The sequence below is a fragment of the Heptranchias perlo genome, chromosome 27 (assembly GCF_035084215.1).
Source record: "Heptranchias perlo isolate sHepPer1 chromosome 27, sHepPer1.hap1, whole genome shotgun sequence".
NCBI lineage: Eukaryota > Metazoa > Chordata > Chondrichthyes > Hexanchiformes > Hexanchidae > Heptranchias > Heptranchias perlo.
In genome coordinates this window covers 21203318-21227699 of record NC_090351.1, presented here as the reverse complement: position 1 = coordinate 21227699, position 24382 = coordinate 21203318, and the positions used below count along the sequence as shown (strand labels likewise).

At 41.0% G+C, this 24382-nt stretch overlaps 1 protein-coding gene across 3 annotated transcripts in view; it reads right to left on the bottom strand.

Moving 5' to 3' along the window:
- Positions 1-24382, bottom strand: part of LOC137344459 (leiomodin-1-like) — a 62811-nt gene that overhangs the window by 5758 nt on the left and 32671 nt on the right. For 2 of the 3 annotated variants that reach the window (XR_010968364.1, XR_010968365.1), the window contains exon 3: positions 18841-19531. Coding sequence is in view for 1 of the 3 variants with exons in the window: in XM_068007439.1 (XP_067863540.1) it covers positions 19505-19531 (27 nt within the window). In the remaining 2 variants the exon portion in view is untranslated. Of the gene's footprint in view, positions 1-18469; positions 19532-24382 lie in introns of those variants that run through there. The other variant, XM_068007439.1, reaches the window with a different exon arrangement.

Sequence of the window (24382 nt, the reverse complement as noted above, 5' to 3'; positions counted from 1 at the left end):
TGTCCAAGTATGTATAGTGCCTTTATCAATTTGTGTATTTACAATTTATATTCTCCTATTAAAATATTTTAGTTTCATCCATTCCCCAGCTGTCCTTTATTTTGTTTCCCCTTGTAAACTTTTCTAGTTAAATTATATATATAGACTTCCCTCTGGTTACCATTTTATCACAAATCCATTCCTCTGTTTATTCCTCTCCTTAATGTAGCGATATGGTACGACCATCAATATTGTTCCTTTACTTAGTTAGTGTTAATGGTCCACATTATCCTGCAATGGCGAGATCAGCACTTGTGCATCGTAAATTTGGCGGTCTAACGCACCAATCTTGCCGATCTTCCTCCATATTTTCCTGCATTTCTAATTAGAATACACTGCAGCGAGCATGGCAGTGAATCAGAAGCAGCACAGCCAATTGCCAATTTATCCTACGTGTAACCGTACACTTGTGGATCAAAGACTTTGGGCTAGACTTTACTGTAGTTGGCGTTCGAACAAACTCAGACTTGCCCTTGCCCATGTACTTTCCATGAGCTTTTGCACTGAAGATTACTGTAAGTTAGATATCCAAACAGTGTGGTGCCCTCCACAGGGCATCTGTGACTGGTGTGAACAGGGCAAGCAACTGTGTATAAGAAAGGGAAGATCTGCAGGTTTTATAGCAGATAGTGTTTTTTTTTTAGTGAACCTAGGTCCCTAGTATAGTTAACATTTTCTAATTTCAACGTAATTTAAAAGGGGTAACTCAGCTAAGGCAAGTCATGGCAGCAGACCTCGCACCCGTGATATGCTCCTCCTGCAAGATGTGGGAAGTCATGGACACTACCAGTGTCCCTGCCGACCATGTGTGCGGGAAGTGTGTCCACCTGCAGCTACTGACCGATCGTATCTCGGAGCTGGAGCTGCGGGTGGACTCACTGTGGAGCATCCGCGATGCAGAGAAACTCGTGGATAGCACGTTTAGCGAGTTGGTCACACCGCAGGTAAAGGGTATACAGGCAGGAAGTGAATGGGTGACCACCAGGAAGAGTAAGAGATGCAGGCAGGTAGTGCAGGGGTCCCCTGTGGCCATCCCCCTCTCAAACAGATATGCCACTTTGGATGCTGTTGGGGGGGATGACTTATCAGGGGAAGGCAGCAGCAGCCAACTTCCTGGCACCACGGGTAGCTCTGCTGCACAGGCTGGGAGGAAAAAGAGTGGCAGAGCTATAGTGATAGGGGACTCAATTGTAAGGGGAATAGACAGGCGTTTCTGCGGCCGCAACCGAGACTCCAGGATGGTGTGTTGCCTCCCTGGTGCAAGGATCAAGGATGTCTCGGAGCGGCTACAGAACATTTTGGAGGGGGAGGGCGAACAGCCAGCTGTCGTGGTGCACATAGGCACCAACGATATAGGTAAAAAAGGGGATGAGGTCCTAAAAGCAGAATATAGGGAGTTAGGAGGTAAATTAAAAAATAGGACCTCAAAGGTAGTAATCTCAGGATTGCTGCCAGTGCCACGTGCTAGTCAGAGTAGAAATAGGAGGATATTTCAAATGAATACGTGGCTAGAGGAATGGTGCAAGGGGGAGGGATTCAAATTCCTGGGACACTGGAAACGGTTCTGGGGGAGGTGGGACCAGTACAAACCGGACGGTCTGCACCTGGGCAGGGCCGGGACCGCTGTCCTAGGAGGAGTGTTTGCTAGTGCTGTTGGGGAGGGTTTAAAATAAAGTGGCAGGGGGTTGGGAACCTGAGCAGGGAGAGAGAGGAAAGCGTAACAGGAAGGGACAGAAGGTATGGAGTAATAGGTAAAGTGTTAAAAAAGGAAAAAGCAGGAACTAAGCGTCACAAAACAGATTTGAAAGTTCTTTATCTGAATGCACGTAGCATTCGTAATAAAATGGACGAGTTAACGGCACAAATAACTACGTATGGGTATGATCTTGTGGCCATTACAGAAACATGGCTGCAGGGTGACAACGACTGGGAATTAAATATGCCAGGGTATTTAACAATCAGGAAGGACAGGCAGGAAGGAAGGGGAGGTGGGGTGGCTATGTTAATAAAGGAAGGAATCACTGTAATACAGAGAAATGATATTGGGACAAAGCATCAAGATAATGAAACAGTTTGGGTGGAGATAAGGAATAATAAGGGAAAAAAAACATTAGTGGGCGTAGTATATAGGCCTCCTAATAGTTGCAACTCTGCTGGAAGAAGTATTAATCAGGAGATAGTCGGGGCATGTAATAAGGGAACAGCCATAATTATGGGGGATTTTAATTATCATATTAACTGGACAAATCAAATTGGGCAGAGCAGCCTTGAGGACGAGTTCATTGAGTGCATCAGGGATGGATTTCTTGAGCAGTATGTAACTGATCCTACAAGGGGGCAGGCAACCTTGGACCTGGTCCTGTGTAATGAGTCAGGATTAATTAATAATGTCCTAGTTAAGGATCCCCTTGGAACGAGCGACCACAACATGGTTGAATTCCATATCCAATTAGAGGGTGAGAAGGTTGATTCTCAAACAAGCGTACTGAGCTTGAATAAAGGAGACTATGATGGTATGAGAGCGGAATTGATTAAAGTGGACTGGGAAAATAGATTAAAGGGTAAGACGGTACATGAGCAGTGGTGTTCATTTAGGGAGTTATTTTACAACTTTCAAAATAAATATATTCCACTGAGGAAAAAAGGGTGTAAAAGAAATGACAGCCACCCGTGGCTAAGTAAAGAAATCAAGGATAGTATCCGACTAAAAACAAGGACATATGAGGTAGCCAAAGTTAGTGGGAGGATAGAAGATTGGGAATTCTTCAAAAGACAGCAAAAAGTAACTAAAGGATTGATTAAGAAAGGGAAGTTAGATTATGAAAAGAAATTAGCAAAAAATATAAAAACAGATAGCAAGAGTTTCTATAGTTATATAAAAAGAAAAAGGGTGGCTAAGGCAAACATAGGTCCCTTAGAGGATGAGACCGGGAAATTAATGGTGGGAAACATGGAGATGGCAAAAATGCTGAACAAATATTTTGTTTCAGTCTTTACAGTAGAGGACACTAAGAATATCCCAATACTGGACAAACAGGGGACTCTCGGGGGGGAGGAGCTAAATACGATTAAAATCACTCAAGAGATGGTACTCAGTAAAATAATGGGACTCAAGGCGGATAAATCCCCTGGACCTGATGGCTTCCATCCTAGGGTCTTGAGGGAAGTGGCAGTAGGGATTGTGGATGCTTTGGTGATAGTTTTCCAAAATTCCCTGGACTCAGGAGAGGTCCCGGCAGATTGGAAAACTGCTAATGTAACACCGTTATTTAAAAAGGGTAGTAGGCAGAAGGCTGGAAATTATAGGCCAGTTAGCTTAACATCTGTGGTGGGTAAAATTTTGGAGTCTATTATTAAGGAGACAGTAACGGAACATTTAGATAAGCATAATTTAATAGGACAAAGTCAGCATGGCTTTATGAAGGGGAAGTCATGTCTGACAAATTTGCTTGAGTTCTTCGAGGATATAACGTACAGGGTGGATAAAGGGGAACCAGTGGACGTAGTGTATTTAGACTTCCAGAAGGCATTCGACAAGGTGCCACATAAAAGATTATTACTTAAGATAAAAAATCACGGGATTGGGGGTAATATTCTGGCATGGGTGGAGGATTGGTTATCGAACAGGAAGCAGAGAGTTGGGATAAATGGTTCATTTTCGGACTGGCAACCAGTAACCAGTGGTGTTCCACAGGGGTCGGTGCTGGGTCCCCAACTCTTTACAATCTATATTAACGATTTGGAGGAGGGGACCGAGTGCAACATATCAAAATTTGCAGATGATACAAAGATGGGAGGGAAAGTAGAGAGTGAGGAGGACATAAAAAACCTGCAAGGGGATATAGACAGGCTGGGTGAGTGGGCGGAGATTTGGCAGATGCAATATAATATTGGAAAATGTGAGGTTATGCACTTTGGCAGGAAAAATCAGAGAGCAAGTTATTTTCTTAATGGCGAGAGACTGGAAAGTACTGCAGTACAAAGGGATCTGGGGGTCCTAGTGCAAGAAAATCAAAAAGTTGGTATGCAGGTGCAGCAGGTGATCAAGAAAGCCAACGGAATGTTGGCTTTTATTGCTAGGGGGATAGAATATAAAAACAAGGAGGTATTGCTGCAGTTATATAAGGTATTGGTGAGACCGCACCTGGAATACCGCATACAGTTTTGGTCTCCATACTTAAGAAAAGACATACTTGCTCTCGAGGCAGTACAAAGAAGGTTCACTCGGTTAATCCCGGGGATGAGGGGGCGGACATATGAGGAGAGGTTGAGTAGATTGGGACTCTACTCATTGGAGTTCAGAAGAATGAGAGGCGATCTTATTGAAACATATAAGATTGTGAAGGGTCTTGATCGGGTGGATGCAGTAAGGATGTTCCCAAAGATGGGTGAAACTAGAACTAGGGGGCATAATCTTAGAATAAGGGGCTGCTCTTTCAAAACTGAGATGAGGAGAAACTTCTTCACTCAGAGGGTGGTAGGTCTGTGGAATTTGCTGCCCCAGGAAGCTGTGGAAGCTACATCATTAGATAAATTTAAAACAGAAATAGACAGTTTCCTAGAAGTAAAGGGAATTAGGGGTTATGGGGAGCGGGCAGGAAATTGGACATGAAGCTGAGTTCGGATCGGTCAATGCCCCGTGGGTGGCGGAGAGGTCCCAGGGGCTATGTGGCCGGGTCCTGCTCCGACTTCTTGTGTTCTTTAGATTTGTGGTTGGGATCAGATCAGCCATGATCTTATTGAATGGCGGAGCAGGCTCGAGGGGCCGATTGGCCTACTCCTGCTCCAATTTCTTATGTTCTTATGTTCTTATGTTCTTATCTCCTTAACCATTCAGACTTTAGAATCGTTAATGAACAGCGCAGAATCTGAACCAGGAAATGTAAGTTAGAATAGTGAATTCAATGTCAAATCAGGTACAGAAAGCGAAATAAAGAGAGGGAAAGAAAGATTGGATAAAGAGACAGAGATATACAAGACTGAAAGAAAAAGTAAAAAAAAGTTATTTAATTTTTAAAAAAATCTCCAACAACAATCAGAAACTGAAGGAATGAGACTCCACACTTGTAAAAGTTAATTTTCAGTGCCAGAGAGTTGTTTGGCAGTATTTAAGACTTATCACACCGTTAAAAAGAGTATTTAGTCTGAAAAGAACAAGCCCTAACTTTCTGTGGTGGGTTTAGTTCATTTCTACCATGCAAATACAGAAATTTCACACCGTTCAATGTATCTGAATGGTGAGACAGACAGCAAGATGCCATTTTTGCAAAGCTGATGGCGGACCAGCACTCCTTGGACAGCAACTTCAGGATCAAGTTGCTGTCTAATTTGTGCATAAATAACGATAAGCGCTCTTAGCCTCACCGTTATTTTGACAGTAAACTCTGGTCCATAGTCTCACCCTTACCCCTTCAAAAAGGATGATTTGCTGGAAAGTGAAACCGGACAATCCACTTGCAATCCTTCATCCAAAAAGCCATCAGTGTAACACTGGACGCACCAGATTTAGATCAAAAAATTCATTTCAGCTGACATAATCAGACAATCCTAAAATAAATGTGTCCTGTTCTAACTGGGTTGGCCCAATATTTGCAAATCTAATGATAGCCATTAATGGAAATTGAGCCCTATTTATTCATACCATTTAATTATTTCCTTAGAATGTAGGATCTCCAAAATATTTACTATAAGGCTTTACAAATGCAACAAATTTAGGATTATACATTGTTAATTCTTACCATTAAAAGACTTTAATACGTCGAGATGAAAATATTCAGTTACCATTGCGATGTAATAAGATGACATTTCACAGGGGCACAATCGAGAAAAAAAAGTAATTGGGACAAGCTTGTGAGTTTAAAAATAACAAGACACGGGTATAGAGCTGACCTTGGTGAAGGACAGAAAGGACCACATGATCCTTTAATCACAAGGGTTTTTATTATTATCTTAAGATCATAATTCATCCCACAGTCAGCCGTGTTCGTAAAAGACATTTTTAAAGTGTGAAATGCAGATAAATACACTATATAGATGGATTTAAGGTAAGGGCCAGCCTCATCTTCTTCAACTTATTAAGCCCTAAAAGAAATTAAACTTAAAGGAATAATCAAAGTGTAACTATAAAAGGACATGGGCCTCATCTGGGGCGAGTTTACAGTCTTCTGCACGAACTCCATTCAATCATATCACTTTTTGCTGACTTTGCCCTGCCCATTACATTTTCCAATACCTCAATGCTAGCAGCACACAAAGGAATTTCCCAACAGTTCATGAAGCAAAGTGAAGGGGAACTTTGCTTTTGCAACATTTCATCAAATATCAGCAGCAATTTTTAGTAAGTGAAAAAACACTGTGAACGCAGTTTAAATGTTTAATCCATTTAGAAGTACAATAGTGAATGGATTTAAATTGAAATGTTCTTTGTGGATTGGTCAGTGCATGATAAGTCTTCACATTAAATACAAAATATTCCTTCCTCCAATCGTCCTCATTTATGTCAAAAAGTCTTATCTGCTGGAACTGGCTTTTCCTGATTTATCATATCAAAACTCTTCATAAATTTTGAACATTTCTATCACATCTCCTCTTAACCTATGTTCTAATGAAAACTAACGGTATGGGAAATTGATTTCAGATGCTGGAGTTGAGTAAGGATAATTGAGGGCCAGCCCACCGGATAGTTAACCGAAGAGTGGTTATTACTGGCAGTGAATATAAAGAGTACAAATACTACATTCATGAGTACTGTCATCCCTCACCTTTATTACAAAACAACCCAAAATGACCCTTACAAAAATCTGAAATAAAACCAGAAAATACTCAGCAGGTCAGGCATCATCTGTGGAGAGAGAAATAGAGTTAATGTTTCAGGTCGATGACCTTTCGTCCAGCATCCGCTGTATTTTGCTTTTGTTGTACTGGCAAAAATCTGAGTCATTTCAAAGTTTGTTCATTCCAGACTGAGCATAGTAAGTAATGTGGGTTGGATTGCATTGTAACAAGATAACTGCTTTAAGAGGTCTTTCCCATGAATGAAACTAGCTCAGGAATGCACTGGTCCAATATCCTATTCATTCTATGAACATCAATCTATGTATTAATGCTAGGAAATAAATAATTTTAAAACTATAAAATTTTTTGAATGTACTTGTGTAGAAGTGACCAGCATTCAGACTGCCCAGCCTGGGGAACTTTTCTCTTACAAGATCATGATCACGTATCAACGCAGTCCTGCACACAATAGTTATTTTAATTTGCTTGTGATACAATTTTTATTTTTACTGGTGTGAGAGTAGCATTAATAGCAATAAATAAATACATATTACTATTTCAAGTTAAAAATGAAGTTTAAATAGTGGGGGTAAAATTCTCAGTACACACTGGCAGTGGGAATGCTACCCACTAACAGCATGTATATTGGAAAGATTGCCTTTTCCCGATCTGTGCTGACAGTGGGTGAGGCTTCCTGCCGCCAGAGTGTACTGAAAAATGACCCCATTATATTCTTCATTTTCAATGTTGTGTTTAGACGATTGCATGGATTTGTCAGCAGCAAAACTGGAGGTGCAGAGTGTTTGTGAAGTCCTTCCTTGTAAACATATCGATATTTAAGCAGCTGGAGCAACAATACATGTCCCCTGGGAGAATGCTTAAAGAGCAGGGAGAAGGATTTGCATTTGTTCCAAGAGTTGAGTACGCCTTGAAATATGGGCTTCTCAAGTTATGAGTATACAATCTTCCAATAATTAAATTAATTTTTCATTTAATTGCAGTGACTGCATCATGCACTCCCAGGTAAATTCTAGCACAAGTCAGATCATGCAATACAGTACAAAGTTTTCTCTACATTACATATATGCATCTGACTACACCTCATATGACTATTGTTTGCTGTTTTGATGTGTCTTCTCCATTTGCTACAATCTGTTATCTTATTGAGGGTGCTTTTCCTGTCAGGGGCTCCCGCTGAATGCCCAACAAGTGCCGTGTACTGATGCTGGTAGTGGGCAACATTCTCCACTGCCAGCGTATACTGAGAAAATTCCCCCCACTGTTTAAACTGCTGCAAGTCCAGTACTTCAAAGGTTCCTGGCCCAGTCTGTTTGTATGCCTCATTTCCGGTTGAAGCCTGCACCCCGGCAGAGCCTTGCACTGGGATTGCCCATTTTGCAAGTTTCTGGTTGCTTCCCCCTCCCAGTTTAGCATCATCTGTGAATTTGACCAGTTTGCATTACACTTCTGAATTCAAGTTGTTCAAGTATATTAGTAATAACGGGGGATTTAGCACCAAATCCTGAGGCATTCCATTCATTATTTTCTCCTAACAATTACATGTTGCTTTCCTTTATTCAATTTCTTGTCCACACGAATGTTTTATTTTGCAACAGCTCAGTGAGTAAACACACCACGTGGCACTAAGCCAAACAGGACTGAAGGTTTCCAAGTCAAATCTATGCTCTGTGTTAAGGTATCCAATGTTAGGTTAGACACCTTGGGGATTGTGGAGGGTGGTGGCAGGGGGGGAGTGCAACATTTAGGCTTAGGAGAGGAAAAGTCGGCCAGGCTCCTTGCGTGCATGTGTGTGTGAGTGCTAGGTGAGTAGTGGATTAGCTGTGACGACGGCCACAGTTGAATAGCCTACTGACTCTCACTGTGTAGGCTCAAACTCAATGAATGGCCGTTTCAATGATGTCGCAGAGGACCATTACTGCTGCCCATAAATCCCACCATCAGTGACAACTTCAGGAGAAAAAGCGCAAGGGGAAAAATTCAGAGTCAGAAGTAGGAGGGGCAGAACAAGTTCACATGATTGCATCTTTCCTAACCCAGTGTGATGCCCCTTAAACAAAGGGCAGGGTTGGAATGCTTTGACAGATCTCCTATTTTCTCTGAGCATTTTGTTGCACGTGCGTTAGTCATAGAGACTGTGGCAGTCGATTCTCAGGAGAGTGAAATGAAAGAGATTGAAGCAAAGGGAATTAAAAGGAGATGATTGAGAGAATTCCATTGAGAAACAAGCAGAGAGAAAGAAAAAAGAAAGACCAAGAAGAGAAGGAAAGTAAGTGAAAACAAAAAGTTATAAATACATTTTTATCCCGTATGTGTGGTTTCCATACTTTTTCTTGCTGTGTTCAAACTTGTGTTTGTACAGCGGACAGTCAACAATAACAACAATTTGCATTTATATAGAATCATAGAAAGGTAACAGCACAGAAGGAGGCCATTTGGCCCATTGAGTCCGTGCCGACTCTATGCAAGAGCAATCCAGCTAGTCCCAGTCCCCCGCCCTATCCTCGTAGCCCTGCAAGTTTTTTCCTTTCAAGTTCTTATCCTGTTCCCTTTTGAAAGCCACGATTGAATTATATATAGTGCCTTTAACGTAGTAAAACATCCCAAGGCTCTTCACTGGACTGATTATCAAACATATTTAATAGGTGACCTAAAGCTTGATCAAAGAGGTAGGTCTTAAAGGAGGAGAGAGAGGTAGACAAGCGGAGAGGTTTAGGGGCGAATTCCAGAGCTTAGGCTCTAGGCAGCTGAAGGCATGGCCGCCAATAGTGGAGTGAAGAAAATTGGGGACGCACAAGAGGCCAGAATTGGAGGACTGCAGAGAACTCGGAGGGCTGGTGGAGGTTAATGAGATAGGGAGCCAAGCATGAAATCCAAATGTGGGGTTACAGGAACAGTCTAATCATGAAAGGGAAGGCTTGGGAGTGAGTAAACATTTCTCAGTCATTGCAGGATTTAGCTCTGTGGAAACGTACTATGTTAATGCATTTTCACAATTATTATTTAATCTTCTAAAAAGTATTCAAAAGTATTAAAGTTTCCACTTCCTTTTGCAAAAAAATTGACAACAGCTTGCAGAAGGCACAAACCAGCATTCATGACCCATTAACAGCAAAGATTTGTCCACACATCCCAAACCTGCCAGCTAACAAGTGGCATAAGTGGAAAAGATAGTCTATTTTTTCTTCTCTGCAGTTGGTGTTTGCTTGTAAGCATTCTGATATTCGAGCTGCCACACACTAAAGCATGTCCCCACTGGAAGCATTCTTAAATGTAGGATACAGGATTATGTTTAATTCAGTAATGGCAAGAGTATCTTGAAATACAGGGTCTATAAACTGCAGGCAAATAATATTCCCAGAATGATATTTAACAATACTCTTTCAAAGTTTCAGTTTCCACCCCTTCCCAAACTAAGACAGGATTTAATTTTAGTGATCAGTCTCATATTTATGTAACTAAACATATTATCTGAAAAATGATTGAACTATATTTATTCACAGATTTTTACATAATCACTCAAAAAATATTTTCCTTTTATGTATTAGGGAGTATGACACAAGAAGAAGAAATTTATTTTTCAGAGGTATGGGTCTTAGGGGTAGGTTGTGTTTTAACTTTCCCCTCCTACGGAAAACAGTACGGTCTAGAAATTCGATAGTGCTGCACCTGTTTTTCAGACGCTAAACAGACGCCTAAGCTTTCAATATGGCGGACAGGAAGCGCAAGCTCATTACGAGCTTGGTATAGGCATAAAATGGGCATCCAGGACCCACAACTGAAACAGGTGCTAGGCCATTTGCATATGGAAATAAGGGACCTAATGCCTGTTTGAGGCCTCCTGTGCAAAATCGGGTTGACCTGAACACAGCCAGTGCCGCGAAAGGAAAGCCAGGTCTACATGCAGCCTAACCAGTGCTCCTTAAAGGGACCACTGCAGGCCGCCACCAGAAAGGTAAGTTTGCTAAAATATAGTCCTGTGAATGTGGAGCCGGGAGGAGTAGGAGTGCTCCTCCTGGCTCCATATTAAAACCACGGGACGCTGCTGGCCACCACTCACCCCCCCCTCCCAATTGATCCCCCTGTTCCATTGTTCCGACCACCCCAACCTGCTTGCACCCCGTCCTGATGTCCCAATTGACCTCCATCCCGATCGACCCTGTCCCGACTGACCTCCCCATCCCGATGTCCTGATTGACCCACGTCCCGATTGACTCACTCCCAGTCGCCCGATTGACCTTCTGTCGGTTTGCCGCCCATTTCCTAGTCACCCTCCTCTCTCCCGATCGCTTGCCCCTCCTTTCCTCCCTCTGCCTCTGCACTGAGCAACTCCTCCTCCTCAATGATTTTAGTCTCCATCTCAACTCACCTTGCCCTCTCTTCTCTGATTTCACTGCTCTCCCCAAATCTCTCCCTCCATATAAACTCTGTGACCTATATTCAAGGTCACCCCCTCAGCCATGCCATCTCATGTGCCCTTTCTACCCCCATGGTCTTGATCAAAGATAAGGCCATCTTCTACCATTTGCTTGTATCCCTTACCACATACATCTCCCTACACCCTTGCAACCCCACTTCCTTTTGCATCTGCCCCTCGAAAAAACTCTCCCCCACATCATTTACAACTGAACTTTGAAACTCCCAATTGTCTAGCTTTGGACCTTCCATTCACCACAATACTTCTGCAGCTGTCAATCTGCTCAACCACTTCCTCACCTCCAACTTTGATGTCCTTGTCCTCAGTAAAATCTTTACTCTCCCCCGTCCCCGTCATCTTCACTGGTATGGCCCCATCTTTGTTCCCTTAAGTCCAAGGGGTGCAGACATGATCATATCAGGCATGCAATTGGTTAGCCATCCATCACCAGATCTGGCTGAATCACATCAAGTGCTATCAAGCCTCAATTTCCTCTGCCAAAACTGCCTCAACTCCAGCGACATCCTGGAGAGCAAAGATAATCCTCAGCTTCTTTTCTCCAGTACTAACTGTCTCCTTAAATCCCTCTCCCCTGTCGCCTCCAACAAGAAGTATGAGGACCTCAGGGTTTTCCTTTGCACTAAGTTTGAGACCATCAATTCAGCTACCTCTGTTGCTTCCCCCTTTGCCCTTGGCCACCAAGCTAAACCTCTCCTCAAGCTCCACTTTGACCTTGCCCTGATCCCGTAGCTTTCTCTAATTTGTCTCTTATGTCCCCTCATGCTTTCTCTGAGCTCTTTTTGTCCATGAGACCCACCTCCTGCTCCTCTGACCCCATTTTCACTGAACTACTGTCTACCCAACGTCCCTTCCTGGCCCCCATGCTAGCTGACATTGTAAATGGCTCTGACTCCTCAGGTAATGTTCCCTTCCCTTTCAAAACCAATGTCACCACCCCAACCTCAAAAAAAATCCACCCCTCTAACCTTGCAACCTACCACCCATCTCCAACCTCCCTTTCCTCTCCAAAGGCCTTGAACATGTTGTTCCCTCCCAAATCTGTTCCTATCTTTCCTGCAACTCCATGCTTGAATCTCTCCAATCAGGTTTCCGCTCCTGCTACAACACTGAAAGAGCCCTATTCAAATTCACAAATGACATCCTCTGTGACTGTTAGCATGGTGCATTTTCCCTCCTGATCCTTCTCCACCTCTCTGCAGCCTTTGGCATGGTCAACCATACCATCCTCCTCTGATGCCTTTTCTCAATTATCCAGCTCAGTGAGATTACCCTCACATGGTTCCACTTTTACCTATCAATTCGTAGTCAGAGCATCATCAACAATAGCTTCTCTTCCTACCCCCACACCGTTATCTCTGGAGTCCCAAGAATCTATCCTGGGCCCTAACTCTTCCTCATGTACATGCTTCCCCTTGGCGACATCATTCGAAGACATGGGGTCAGCTTCCACATGTACTCTGATGACACCAAGCTCCATCTCTCCACCATTTCTCTTGAATCCCTCCACTGCTTCTATGCTGTCTGACTGCTCATCTGATATTAAGCCTTGGATGTTCGCAATTTCCTCTAGTTAAACCCTGGTAAGACCGAAACCATTGTCTTCAGTCCCTGCCACACTCTGTACCCTTGCCATTGATTCCATCCCCCTCCCCAGCCATTGTCTTAACCAGACTGTTCACAATCTTGGCGTCCTATTCAACCCAGAGCTGAGCTTCCGACCCCATATACTCTCGATCACAAAGACCGCCTACTACTACCTCTGTAACATTGCCAGCTCTACTCATTCTATTTTCAGCAAGGTAAACATTCCTAGGGTAGTTAGTCTCTCCTTTTAACTAAGGCGCATAATCCCCAGTATCAATTTAGTTGCCTTCCATTATGCACGTTCCAGAGTCATGTGTCATAATTGTGAAAAAGTTATGATGTCCCCACTGTAGTCAGTGACCAAAATGGTATACTGTGCTCCAGATGGGACCAAGCCAGTGTCCTGCACAAGCTCATTATTACCCCTGGGATTTATGATCCATCCCTCTGGCTCTATACCCTTGGATCTTTGCCTATTTTGATTATTTGTATGAAAAGAGTTAAGTAAAATATATTTGTTTTTTGTGACTGGAAAAATAAACTACTATTATAAGCTTTGTTGTAGTTCCCATGTTATTTTTGCATTGGGAAGTGCAAATTTGTGGTAGTGCTTTGTCAGTGATTTCAATGTATCCCAGTATGAAAATATACACTTACATTGCTTTCTGTTCTTTTCCTTTGAGTCTGGTCCTTTTCTTGGCTTATAATAGACACATCATTTGCTTTTTTTAATGTTTTTATTGTACCAGTGGTAACAAGATAGTGGATTGGCCTCCATCCCATAATTTGAAATGGCAAAGGAATGAACTTTTGAGCTGCAGAAAAATTGCCCAAATATAGACATTTCTGTGATACTATCTTTTTCTTTTTTAAGCTCTGTTTGATAATCAGGAATTAACTTATCAAAGTGAGTGCTCTGATGAAAAGACTGTAAGGAAATCTGATGTTAGTTCATTTCTGGAAAATGAAATGTTTATCTTACAAAGAAGTTGTATGTGTCATAACAGTGAAAACAATCCCTGTGTATTGGTACAAACATCTCTTTTTAACAGCCCAATTTACTTTTCAGTTTTCATCAGTTACGCTGTTCACAAACCATACAATCCCCTCCAGGCAGGACAGTGAGATGATCTGGACTGTGACCATCATCTGTGTTCCTCTATGTTAAGTCAGAAGGAGGCAGAATTCAAGCTCAGTCGATCTTTGTTAAGTTTTCCCTCTGCAGGGATAGTGTTTGCCAGGTCAAGATTTATTCAACAGCCTGATTAACATCGGTTGGAACTTACTCAATCGAGGTCAACAAGTTGGAGTGATAAGTAGTTCTAGGATTCAAATTCATGACCTGGTTGACATTCAGATCTAACATTACAGTTTCTCGGCTGCCTCCATATGCCATCTTAAAGGAGTGAATGTTGCTAATGTTACTTTAGCCAACATAATAGAAATAGTTGAGTTACACTAAATGTTACAAGTGCATGGATGATGCATAAGTCTGATGCAATGACCTAACGTTGGTTTTATGGAACTGGTATCCTTTATGTGAGATCCTTTTGTAGAATGAATGCATGCATTATGCGTAACTATTTACAATCACCTTTATTAATATTATAGATTTTTAATTAAATTTAGAGAAGTAATGAGTGAAGGTGAAACAAATTCTTTCACCTCCAGTGACCAGATAATTATTATCTCACATAAGCCAAGACCAAAGTTTGCTTCATGTCCTCTATTATCAACAAAGAAGGATGATCAACTGGCAATTATTCAATAGTTTTGCATCAGTAGTTGCTATTTCATAGAATCAAAGAATTTTACAGCACAGAAAGAGGCCATTCGACCCTTCACTCCTGTGCTGGCTTCGTGAAAGAGCTAGCCATCTAGTCCCACTTCCTCGTCCTTTCCTCGTGCTCTTAAATTTTCTTTTTCAAATATTTATCCACTTTCCTTTTATAAGCCCTTCTCGATTCTGCTTTTGCAACTTTTTCTGGTAAGGTATTCCATATCCTAACAAACCTCTGCATAAAAAATCTCTCCCTTCATTTTTTTGTTTATTTTCATTCATTCTCGGGAAGAGGGCATTACTGGCAAGGCTGGCATTTATTTCCCATCCCTAGTTGCCCTTGAGAAGGTGGTGTTGGGCCTTCTTCTTGAACCGCTACAGTCTGTGTATTGAAGTTGCTCCCACAATGCTGTTAGTTAGAGAGTTCCAGGATTCTGACCCGGCAACAATGAAGGGACTGCAATATATGTCCAAGTCAGGATGGTGTGTGACTTGGAGGGGAACTTGGAAGTGATGGTGTTGCTATGCATCTTTTGCCCTTATCCTTCTAGGTGGTGGAGGTTGTGAGTTTGGGAGGTGCTGCTGAAGAAGCATTGGTGAGTTGCTACAATGCATCCTGTAGATAGTACACACTGTAGCCACATTATGTTGATGGCTGAGGGAGTGAATGTTTCAGCCAGTGGATGAAGTGCTTATCAAACAGACTGCTTTGTCCTAGATGGTGTCGAGCTTCTTGAGTGTTATTGGAGCTTCATCCAGCAAGTGGAATGTACTCCATCACACTCCTGACTTGTGCCTTGTAGGTGATGGGAAGCTTTGGGGAGTCAAGAGGTGTTGCACTAGCCACAGAATACCCAGCCTCTGACCTACTCCAGGAGCCACGGCATTTATGTGGCTGGTCCAATTCAGTTTCTGGTCAATGGTGACCCCCAGGATATTGATGGTGGGGTCCTGGCGATGGTATGCCATTGAATGTCAAGGGGATGTGGTTATGCTCTCTCTTGTTGGAGATGGTCATTGCCTGATACTTGTGTGGTGCGAATGTTACTTGCCGTTTATCAGCCTAAGCCTGGATGTTGTCCAAGTCATGGTGCATGTGGGCCTGGACTGCTTCATTATCTGAGGAATTGCAAATAGAGCTGAACACACTGTGGAATCATCCGTGAACAACCCCGCCTCTGACCTTATGATGGAGGGAAGGTCATTATTGATACAGCTAAAGATAGTTGGGCCTAGGACTCTGTTCTGAGGAACTCCTGCAGCAATATCTTGGGGCTGAGAGATTGGCCTCCGACGACCACAGCCATCTTCCTTTGTGCCAGGTATGACTCCAGCCACTGGAATGTTTTCCCCCTGATCCCCACTGACTAGGGCCCCTTGGCAGAACACTCAGTCAAATGCTGCCTTGATGTCAAGGGTAATCACTCTCACCTCTGGAATTCAACTCGTGTCCATGTTTGGACCAAGGCTGTAATGAGATCTGTAGCTGGGTGTTTCTGGCAGAACCCAAACCGAGGTTATTGTTCATGATGGTAAATTTATGCCCTTTTGTCACCAACTCACCAATCAGTGGAAATAGTTTTTCCCTAGTTACTTTATCTAAACCTTTATAAATTTTGAACACTTATCAGATCTCATCAATCTTCTCTATCCTAGCGAAATGAGCCCTAGTTTCTCCACATAACCAAAGCTCCTTATTCCTGGTATCATCCTTCTGTACCTACTTCGTGGTTTTGACGTTCTTTCTAAATTAAGGTTCCCAAAACTGGACACAATATTCTAACTGCAGCCTAACCAATGATTAGGTTTAGCATTATTTCTTTACTTTTGTACTCTGTTTCCCATTTACAGAACCTAAGATCATATATGCTCTTTTTTGTCATCTAAATAAAAACTCTCCCAATTTTTGCTGCAACAAACTAAAATGGCTTCACGTTGAGCGTGATCTTGCAGGTTTGGATGCTGAATTCAATAACAGATGCCTTCACTGTCAGAGCTGAATGAGTAGATAGTTAGATCGAAAATTCACTTTCTAAAGGAAAGATAAAGCCTATTAAAAATGAATAAACTATGATAGTTTTCAACCAGCAATATAGACTGGGATTTTTCTTTCCATTGCAGGTTTATTGTGCTGCAGAGATTACACCACTCATCTTCCTGTAGGAAACCTTACTTAAGTTTCCCGGAAAATTGGATCCCAGGTCAGACAGATTACCAGGAATATCTAGTTACAAGATATTGCCCATGCTATTAGATAACAAGTAAGTGGTTTGCAATGGAGTACTCTGAATCATGTGTCCACTGGGGACTTTTAACTGCCAAATCTACTCACTACTGGGTCATATCACCTTCAGGAAAGATAAATATTTTTCTGCCCTTTGCAGGGAAGCATAGCAATGATAAAAGCTGAAACATTTCCAGTAAGCAAGATATATTAAGAGAAGTATGGATCACAATTGTGTTTATTGAAATAGGCTTCCTGGCTCATTAAATATTGTCTGTAAAATAAGATGGGGCCTGTGTGCCACAATCTGATTAATCTTAGCACTCTGTCACTGTCAGGTATTGCTCCACCTCTGCTAAAGTAATTAAGAAAGAAGCTGCATTAATATAGTTCTCTAACACTTCCTCAGGACCTCCTAAAGTGGTTTACAACCAATGGATCACTTTTGAAGTGCAGTCACTGTTGTTATGTAAGCAAATGCATAGAAAGGAAGAGCTTGCATTTACATAGAGCCTTACATGTCCTCAGGACATCTCAAAGCATGTCACAACCAAATTGTTTCCTGGACAAATAGGCAAAAGTGTGACACTAACCATGAATATTTACAGTGTTGAATACATTTTCTCTGCATATTCTCTGTATCCCATATTTAAATAGACTTGCTGCTTCTAAATCTTCAGCTTCTCTTTGCTGCATATTTACCATAGGATAGTTAATTAAATTATATTTTACTGAGGGAAAACATTGTGATTTGTTTATTACAGAAACATGTAAATTATAAATGATAATATATGACACAATACAGCACACATTGCAAAATATAGACGTTGTTATTGTATATCAAGATTTAAGGAAAGTAAATTTCTATTTTAAAATGTTGCCAGACTGCACGCATGTGCAACAGTGTAATGAAAAATTGGAATCTGGTACGACTAATAGCACGTCCACTATGACAAGAAAATACAGTAACTTATTATAAACACATTAATGATAGAAAATATTTATAATGATTATTTACATCTGAGATATAACAAGCAGAGCTGTGACTTTATACAATTTACATTCTGTAATGTTGATATCTGTAATGTTAATACTACAAATACAATTTACTCACTTGATATTTAGGCAACATTTACTTTATGTGCACCTTGGTTGATGCAGGATTCACTGAACTGCAAGTTTTGCATTACTTTGTCATCATAGAATTAAAAGTTTTTGAATTCTGCATCATTCACAACAAAGAGGGAGGATAATTATGGCATGAAAGCTTGTTTTATTCTTTTCAGTTTGATTGTTTCATTCACTTTTACTATGCAGTGAAGGGACACTTTCATGTTTGAATGTTTCTGAACTTGGGTTAAGAAGTTCATTTGTCAACTAATAAATACTTGTTTCCTATGTTTATATGTATTTTACATGTTAAATGAAATATGGCTTTATATTTACAAAAAGACATTAGAAAAGATAACTGTATGTTATCTATTTCACATTGGCATAGATATTGCTTTTAGTAAGTCTCATGCTGTGACTGGATATAACCACTGCAATGAGTGAGACAGAAAACCAGACATGTATTGATATACAAGAAAAAAACGATGCTTATAGTCAGAAGAACTGGCAGCCTTTTTATTATGCTGTTTATTGTCTTCTCAGTGATGTGTTTATAAATGATACATCAGGCATGGAATGGAAGTTACATGATTGTTCTGCCACTTGTGTATCTCTTGATAGCATGTGCGCAGGAAGCATACATTTACAAATGCTCACATAATACATATTAAAATACTACATAGAAACCAAACTAGACAAATATTTACAATTCTTTTAGGATTAAGACATTGCTCTTATTTTTTTTACTAAAAATAGTCATTGCAAACAAAACTATATAAGATTCAAGAGACATAGGTAATAGGAGTTTTACCTTATAGTACCCATTTCTAAGAGGACTGTTAAAGCTTTTAAACCATCGTTGGAAGTCCTTACCTCTGATCGTAGAGGGCCAGCTTGAGGATTTCGCTGTGTGTCTAGAATTACAATGCATCAGCCAAGCAGTTCTACTGTGCAGGGGGGAAAGGTAAGGAGATGCATGTAAAACTTAGGAGAGCTGCACCAAGCGGCATATCAGTTAGGCGACATCATTGTTTTATGGAAGGAGGGAGGTTAAAACTGCTGTTGCACCATTTGATTCTTTGTTATTATAGGGCATGTGAGGCAGAAGAGGAAGCCTGCTTCAAAAACTGGACGCAGTTAAGATAAGAACTTAACGGAAGATGTGAATTGAAAGCAGCGGTAAAATGTAAATAAGGATCGAGATGGGGACATCAGGAAGTGACTAATTACCAAAAAGAATCTGGCAAGCTGCCATGACAGAAAACAGAGCAATAGGAAAATCTGCAAGAATTGTCGAAAGTATAAAGCACGCAGTGGAAAAGTAGTGAGAAGTTGCAGGAAAGGGATCAAGAAATACATGCTTGAAGAAGCTCTTAGAAATGCTGCCATCTTTTCACAGAGCCTCAAACTGCGATGCAACAATAAATCCGTCAAATGATCAGAATGAGAATAACAATGAAACTTTGGCTACAATAGTGACTTTGATTCATGTAACGATTAATGGGGCAACTCCAACAGCAGGCAATGGCGCATCTTCTTACTGCAGTAACTTTGGAACATCAACCTAAAACCAGTAAAAATATTTCCATTAGAAAATCTATTCAAATATTATTAAATCAATTTGAACATTACAGTTAATAAAGGGTTATAGTTTGTTTTAAAAAAAAATGTACTGCTGAATTTATCAGCCAGAAAGTGGAAACTGAACAGATGAATAATTCTGCAAAATGACATATATGTTGAGAACTGAACTGAACCAACTGTAGACCCTTGGTGTATACCACTTCCAAACCTTCTCCAATATATGCAACACCCATTTACCCTAACCCTGTGTTTCCTCTCTATCAACCAACTTTCTATGCCTGAATTTTTGTGATAATGCTTCTCTGAGACATCTTATTAAACACCCCCTGAAAATCCATATATACCATATCTACTGCATTTCCTTTTTTTGTCCAATCAGTCACTTCTTCAAAAATTTCTACTAAATTTGCTAAACATGATTTCTCTAACAAATTCAAGCTAACTGGCCTTGATTAATCCGTGCATTTCTAAACACTCACTAAATTTATCTCAAATTATGGATTTGTTGGTCATGGCTGATGTTAGACTAACTGGTCTATAGTTACCTGATCACCTTTACACTTCTTGAGTAGAGGAATTACATTTGGCTACCCTCCAAATTTGAAATTACAAGAGACAAAGCCCTCTACATTTTCATTATTCATTTTTAATTAGATACTTTTTTCAAAATAAAACACATCTTATTAAAAAAAATGACAAGTTAATTGATAACATATTAATATCTTTGTGACAGAACCACAATACGATCAACTAGAAAGTTATAAAATAGCTCCTGTATATAGGAAAAATTAACATTCATGTTTATTGTAGTTTGCTAATATATTTTTGCCCAGTAACCTTATATTTGCTAGATACTAGTGCTCCTTAGAATCACTAAGATGGTCAATTGAAATCTATCTATTTACCATGGACCTGTTCATGTCTGTGCAGTTCAATCATGGAGGATGGGGCTTTCTGCAATGTATGCATAAGAACATCCTATTTTGGTGATTTGATTGTTGCTGCTGTTGCCATTGATGATGCTGCTGAAAGAAATTCTTATTTTTGCAGCTGTTAACAATACTTAATTTCAAAGCTGTTTATTCTGTCTTGTAGATTGGACATCATCCTGGTCAATCTGCCATTAACATCTTCTGGTAGGTTGTTCTTTACTATGTCCTTAAAATGCTTCCTTTGCCCACCCTGGGAACTTTTTCCATGTTGAGCTTGCCTTACATAAGAAGTATGCCGCAGTTACAAATTTCAGGTCTGCCTTGAATATTCTCTCAGGGTCAGTGGCATTGATCACTCCCATCTCTACTTCACCGCCTCTCAACCATTTCACTGCCTCTGTGCTGACAGGCTGCTTGTCCGACATCTAATCTTGGATGAGCCACAACTTCCTCCAGTTAAACATTGAAAAGACCGAATACATTGTCTTCAGCCCCCACCACACTTTGTACCCTGGCCACTGATTCCATCCCACTCCCTGGCCACTATCTCAGGTCGAACCAGATTGCTTACAACTCGGCCTCCTAGTTGACCCCAAGCCGAGCTTCTGACCTTATATCCTCTCCATCACAAAGTCTGCCTACTTCCACCTCCATAACATCGTCCGTCCCCGCCCCGGGCTCAGCCTATCTGCCGGTGAAACCTTCATCCATGCCACTGTCACCTCCAGACTTGATTATTCTAATGCTCTCCTGACCAGCCTCCCATCCTCTATGCTCTGTAAAGCTCAGCCAAAACTCTGCTGCCCATATCCTATCCTGTCCTTGCTGATTTACATTGGCTCCTGGTCCCCCAATGCATAATCAAAACTCACTTACTAAACTTAACTTAAAACCCTTCCTCATGAATAAGAAAAATAATAAACCACACTGCATTGCCCTGAGTTGGCTGGCTGACTAATACTTACTTTGATCAGTCTGTAAGATCTTACAACACCAGGTTACAACACCAAAATAAAACTGTTGGACTATAACCTGGTGTTGTAAGATTCCTTACATTTGTCCACCCCAGTCCATCACCGGCATCTCCACATCTTTGATCAGTCTAGCATTGAAACAAACCAAGGCTTACACTGGCTTGCTCGGCACTAGTCTTACGATAAACTAGTCTTCCAATAAAGAAACTGTCTGGCCTTTCTTGCATTTCTCTTAGCAGACCATCCAAACTGATTGACCTTGAATATGGATTTTCCTCTTCTTAGTGTTACTTCTGACCACATAAACTGAATGGGCTGTCAATATGACTTCTTCCCCTTTCAGTGATTCACCAGTGGGCCAATCAATGAAACTGGCTACCCCCCACCCCAAAAAAAATAAGAGTGGACTCTTAGCAGACACCCCATGCTGCTATTGGGGTGTGAAATGAATAGGTAATCCCAGTGATAGTAGGTGTGGATGTTTGTAGGAAGCCACACACAAAATAATGGATTAGTTATTGTTCCCAGTCATTGTGGAAACTGTTGGACTATAACCTGGTGTTGTAAGATTCCTTACATATATACACCCCGGTCCATCACCGGCATCTCCACATCATTGTGGAAACACATCTTCAATGCCTGGCATATTAACATATAAACTACTCTGTCTCAGCAGCTGCAGCATATGGTTCTAAGGAGAATTTTAAATGTATGTGTACCCACTTTAATTTAAAATACATCACTTTAACTCTTCCCAAATCGTTCGTGTGGAAAAATGGTCAAAAAATCATGGATCATGACAAATGCCATTTTATTAGCATTGTCGCAGTACTGTTTGATTTTCCACATTTCAGCACTTTGCAATAGTAACATGATCCTGCCATTTGATATACATGATGGATCCACGGTGGCACAGATGAAACTTATTGAGCTGTTTGACGTGACAGTGATAATACAACCAGGTTTGACAACTATAGAGTAGAATCGAGATCACAATTGCAAGATATTGTGCTGACCCTAAACTTCTTGTTCTTGTCTGCCAAAAAAGCATCGGATCTTTCTAGTGTGAACAAGCACTTCTTAATTATTAAGAACAGGGATTTTTTGCATGCTTCAACTGTACTGATGCCTGTTATGGCACTCAGCTTAGTATTGGTGATGATCATGAATGGTTTGGTATATTGTTTGCATGTTGGTGGTTGGTATGTTACATTGGTTTTCTTTAAGTTTATTGTAAACCTTTAATTCTTGATTAATGCTACAAATTTGTCTGTGATTAATTAGAAGGGTAAATTCAGCGATCATTTGCTACCAGCAGGGAATGGGGCTTCAACGGAGAATGGGTTAGAGAATTGATCCTACAATGTTGTAACCTTATCTTTCATCCACTCTCCCTTCATAGGTGGCTCCTCACGGGGAGTACAGGATGTACCCTATAGAATTTACCCTAATGATCCTCTTGGGTGTGTGCTTGACTCTCCGCCCCTGCCTCAGCTCATCTGCTGCTGAAACCCTCATCCATGCTTTTGTTACCTCTAGACTTGACTATTCCAATGCTCTACTGGCCGGCCTCCCATCTTCTACCCTCCATAAACTTGAACTCATCCAAAACTCTGCTGCCTGTATCCTAACTCGCACCAGGACTTGTTCACCCATCACCCCTGCGCTTGCTAACCTACATTGGCTCCCAGTCCGTGAATGCCTCGATTTTAAAATTCTCATCCTTGTTTTCAAATCCCTCTATGGCCTCTCCCCTCCCTATCTCTGTAACCTCCTCCAGCCCTACAACCCTCCGAGATCTCTGTGCTCCTCCAATTCTTCCCTCTTGCGCATCCCCGGTTTTAATTGCTCCACAATTGGTGGCTGTGCCTTCAGATGCCTAGGCCCTAATCTCTGGAATTCCCTCCCTAAACCTCTCTGCCTCTCTATCTCTTTCTCCTCCTTTATGATGCTCCTTAAAACCTACCTCTTTGACCAGGCTTTTGGTCACTTTTCCTAATATCTTCTTATGTGGCTCGGTGTCAAATTTTGTTTGATAATGCTCCTGTGAAGCACATTGAGACATTTTACTAAGTTAAAGGCGCTATATAAATGCAAGTTGTTGTTGTTCCTTAAAATGCACTGTCATCAGCAAGCATGAATTTGCAAATGAGATCCTCACTGACGTTGGTTGAGGAATGGATTTGGCTCAAGTTGAAGAGTTTGCCAGATGTATGAAATCTGTGCGCAGATGCATGCGTCTGTATTCTAGTCTTTTGTGACGCCATTAATTATTTACTGCAAAATGGAAAGCAAAGAGGCATGGTGCAAGAGAAAAGCCCTTTTTGACCCCACTGGAGATATTAAGTGGTTCAGAAAGGGCACCATGGACACACATTTTTACAACATACCATCATTAGTTGCCAAACAATCAAACATGCTTTTCCAGACATTTGAAATCTGGACAACAGTTTCCACAATCCAGATCAGTTACCTATGTCAAATGCTTTTGGCAGGACAAAAAAGATGTAGTCCATGTTCCATTTACTACATTTTTCTTATATTTGATCTGCAATAAACATGTTAACTGTGCTTCTCTTTCTCTTTGTGTATCATAACAATAATTGCATTTTTAAGACATTGATGGACTATGCTAACTTTTTAGGTGAAAGAAAGAAGTACAATTTAGTTCTTTCTTTCTTTCATGTTAAGAGTGAATGGAGCAACATAATGAATGCATGTCACCTCTGATATTCCGACAGGACCGGGAACTTTCCTGTATTCTTCATCATCTTGGCTATCCTTTTAGATTTTTTCTCCTAGTGTGAGATGTTTATCCTTTTATCAATCACCTGTAACACTTTACACTTTATTTCAATTATAGTCTCTTCCTGGCTGCATTCTTTTACCTTATTTTCTTACGTTATGCATCAATATTTCGGGTGC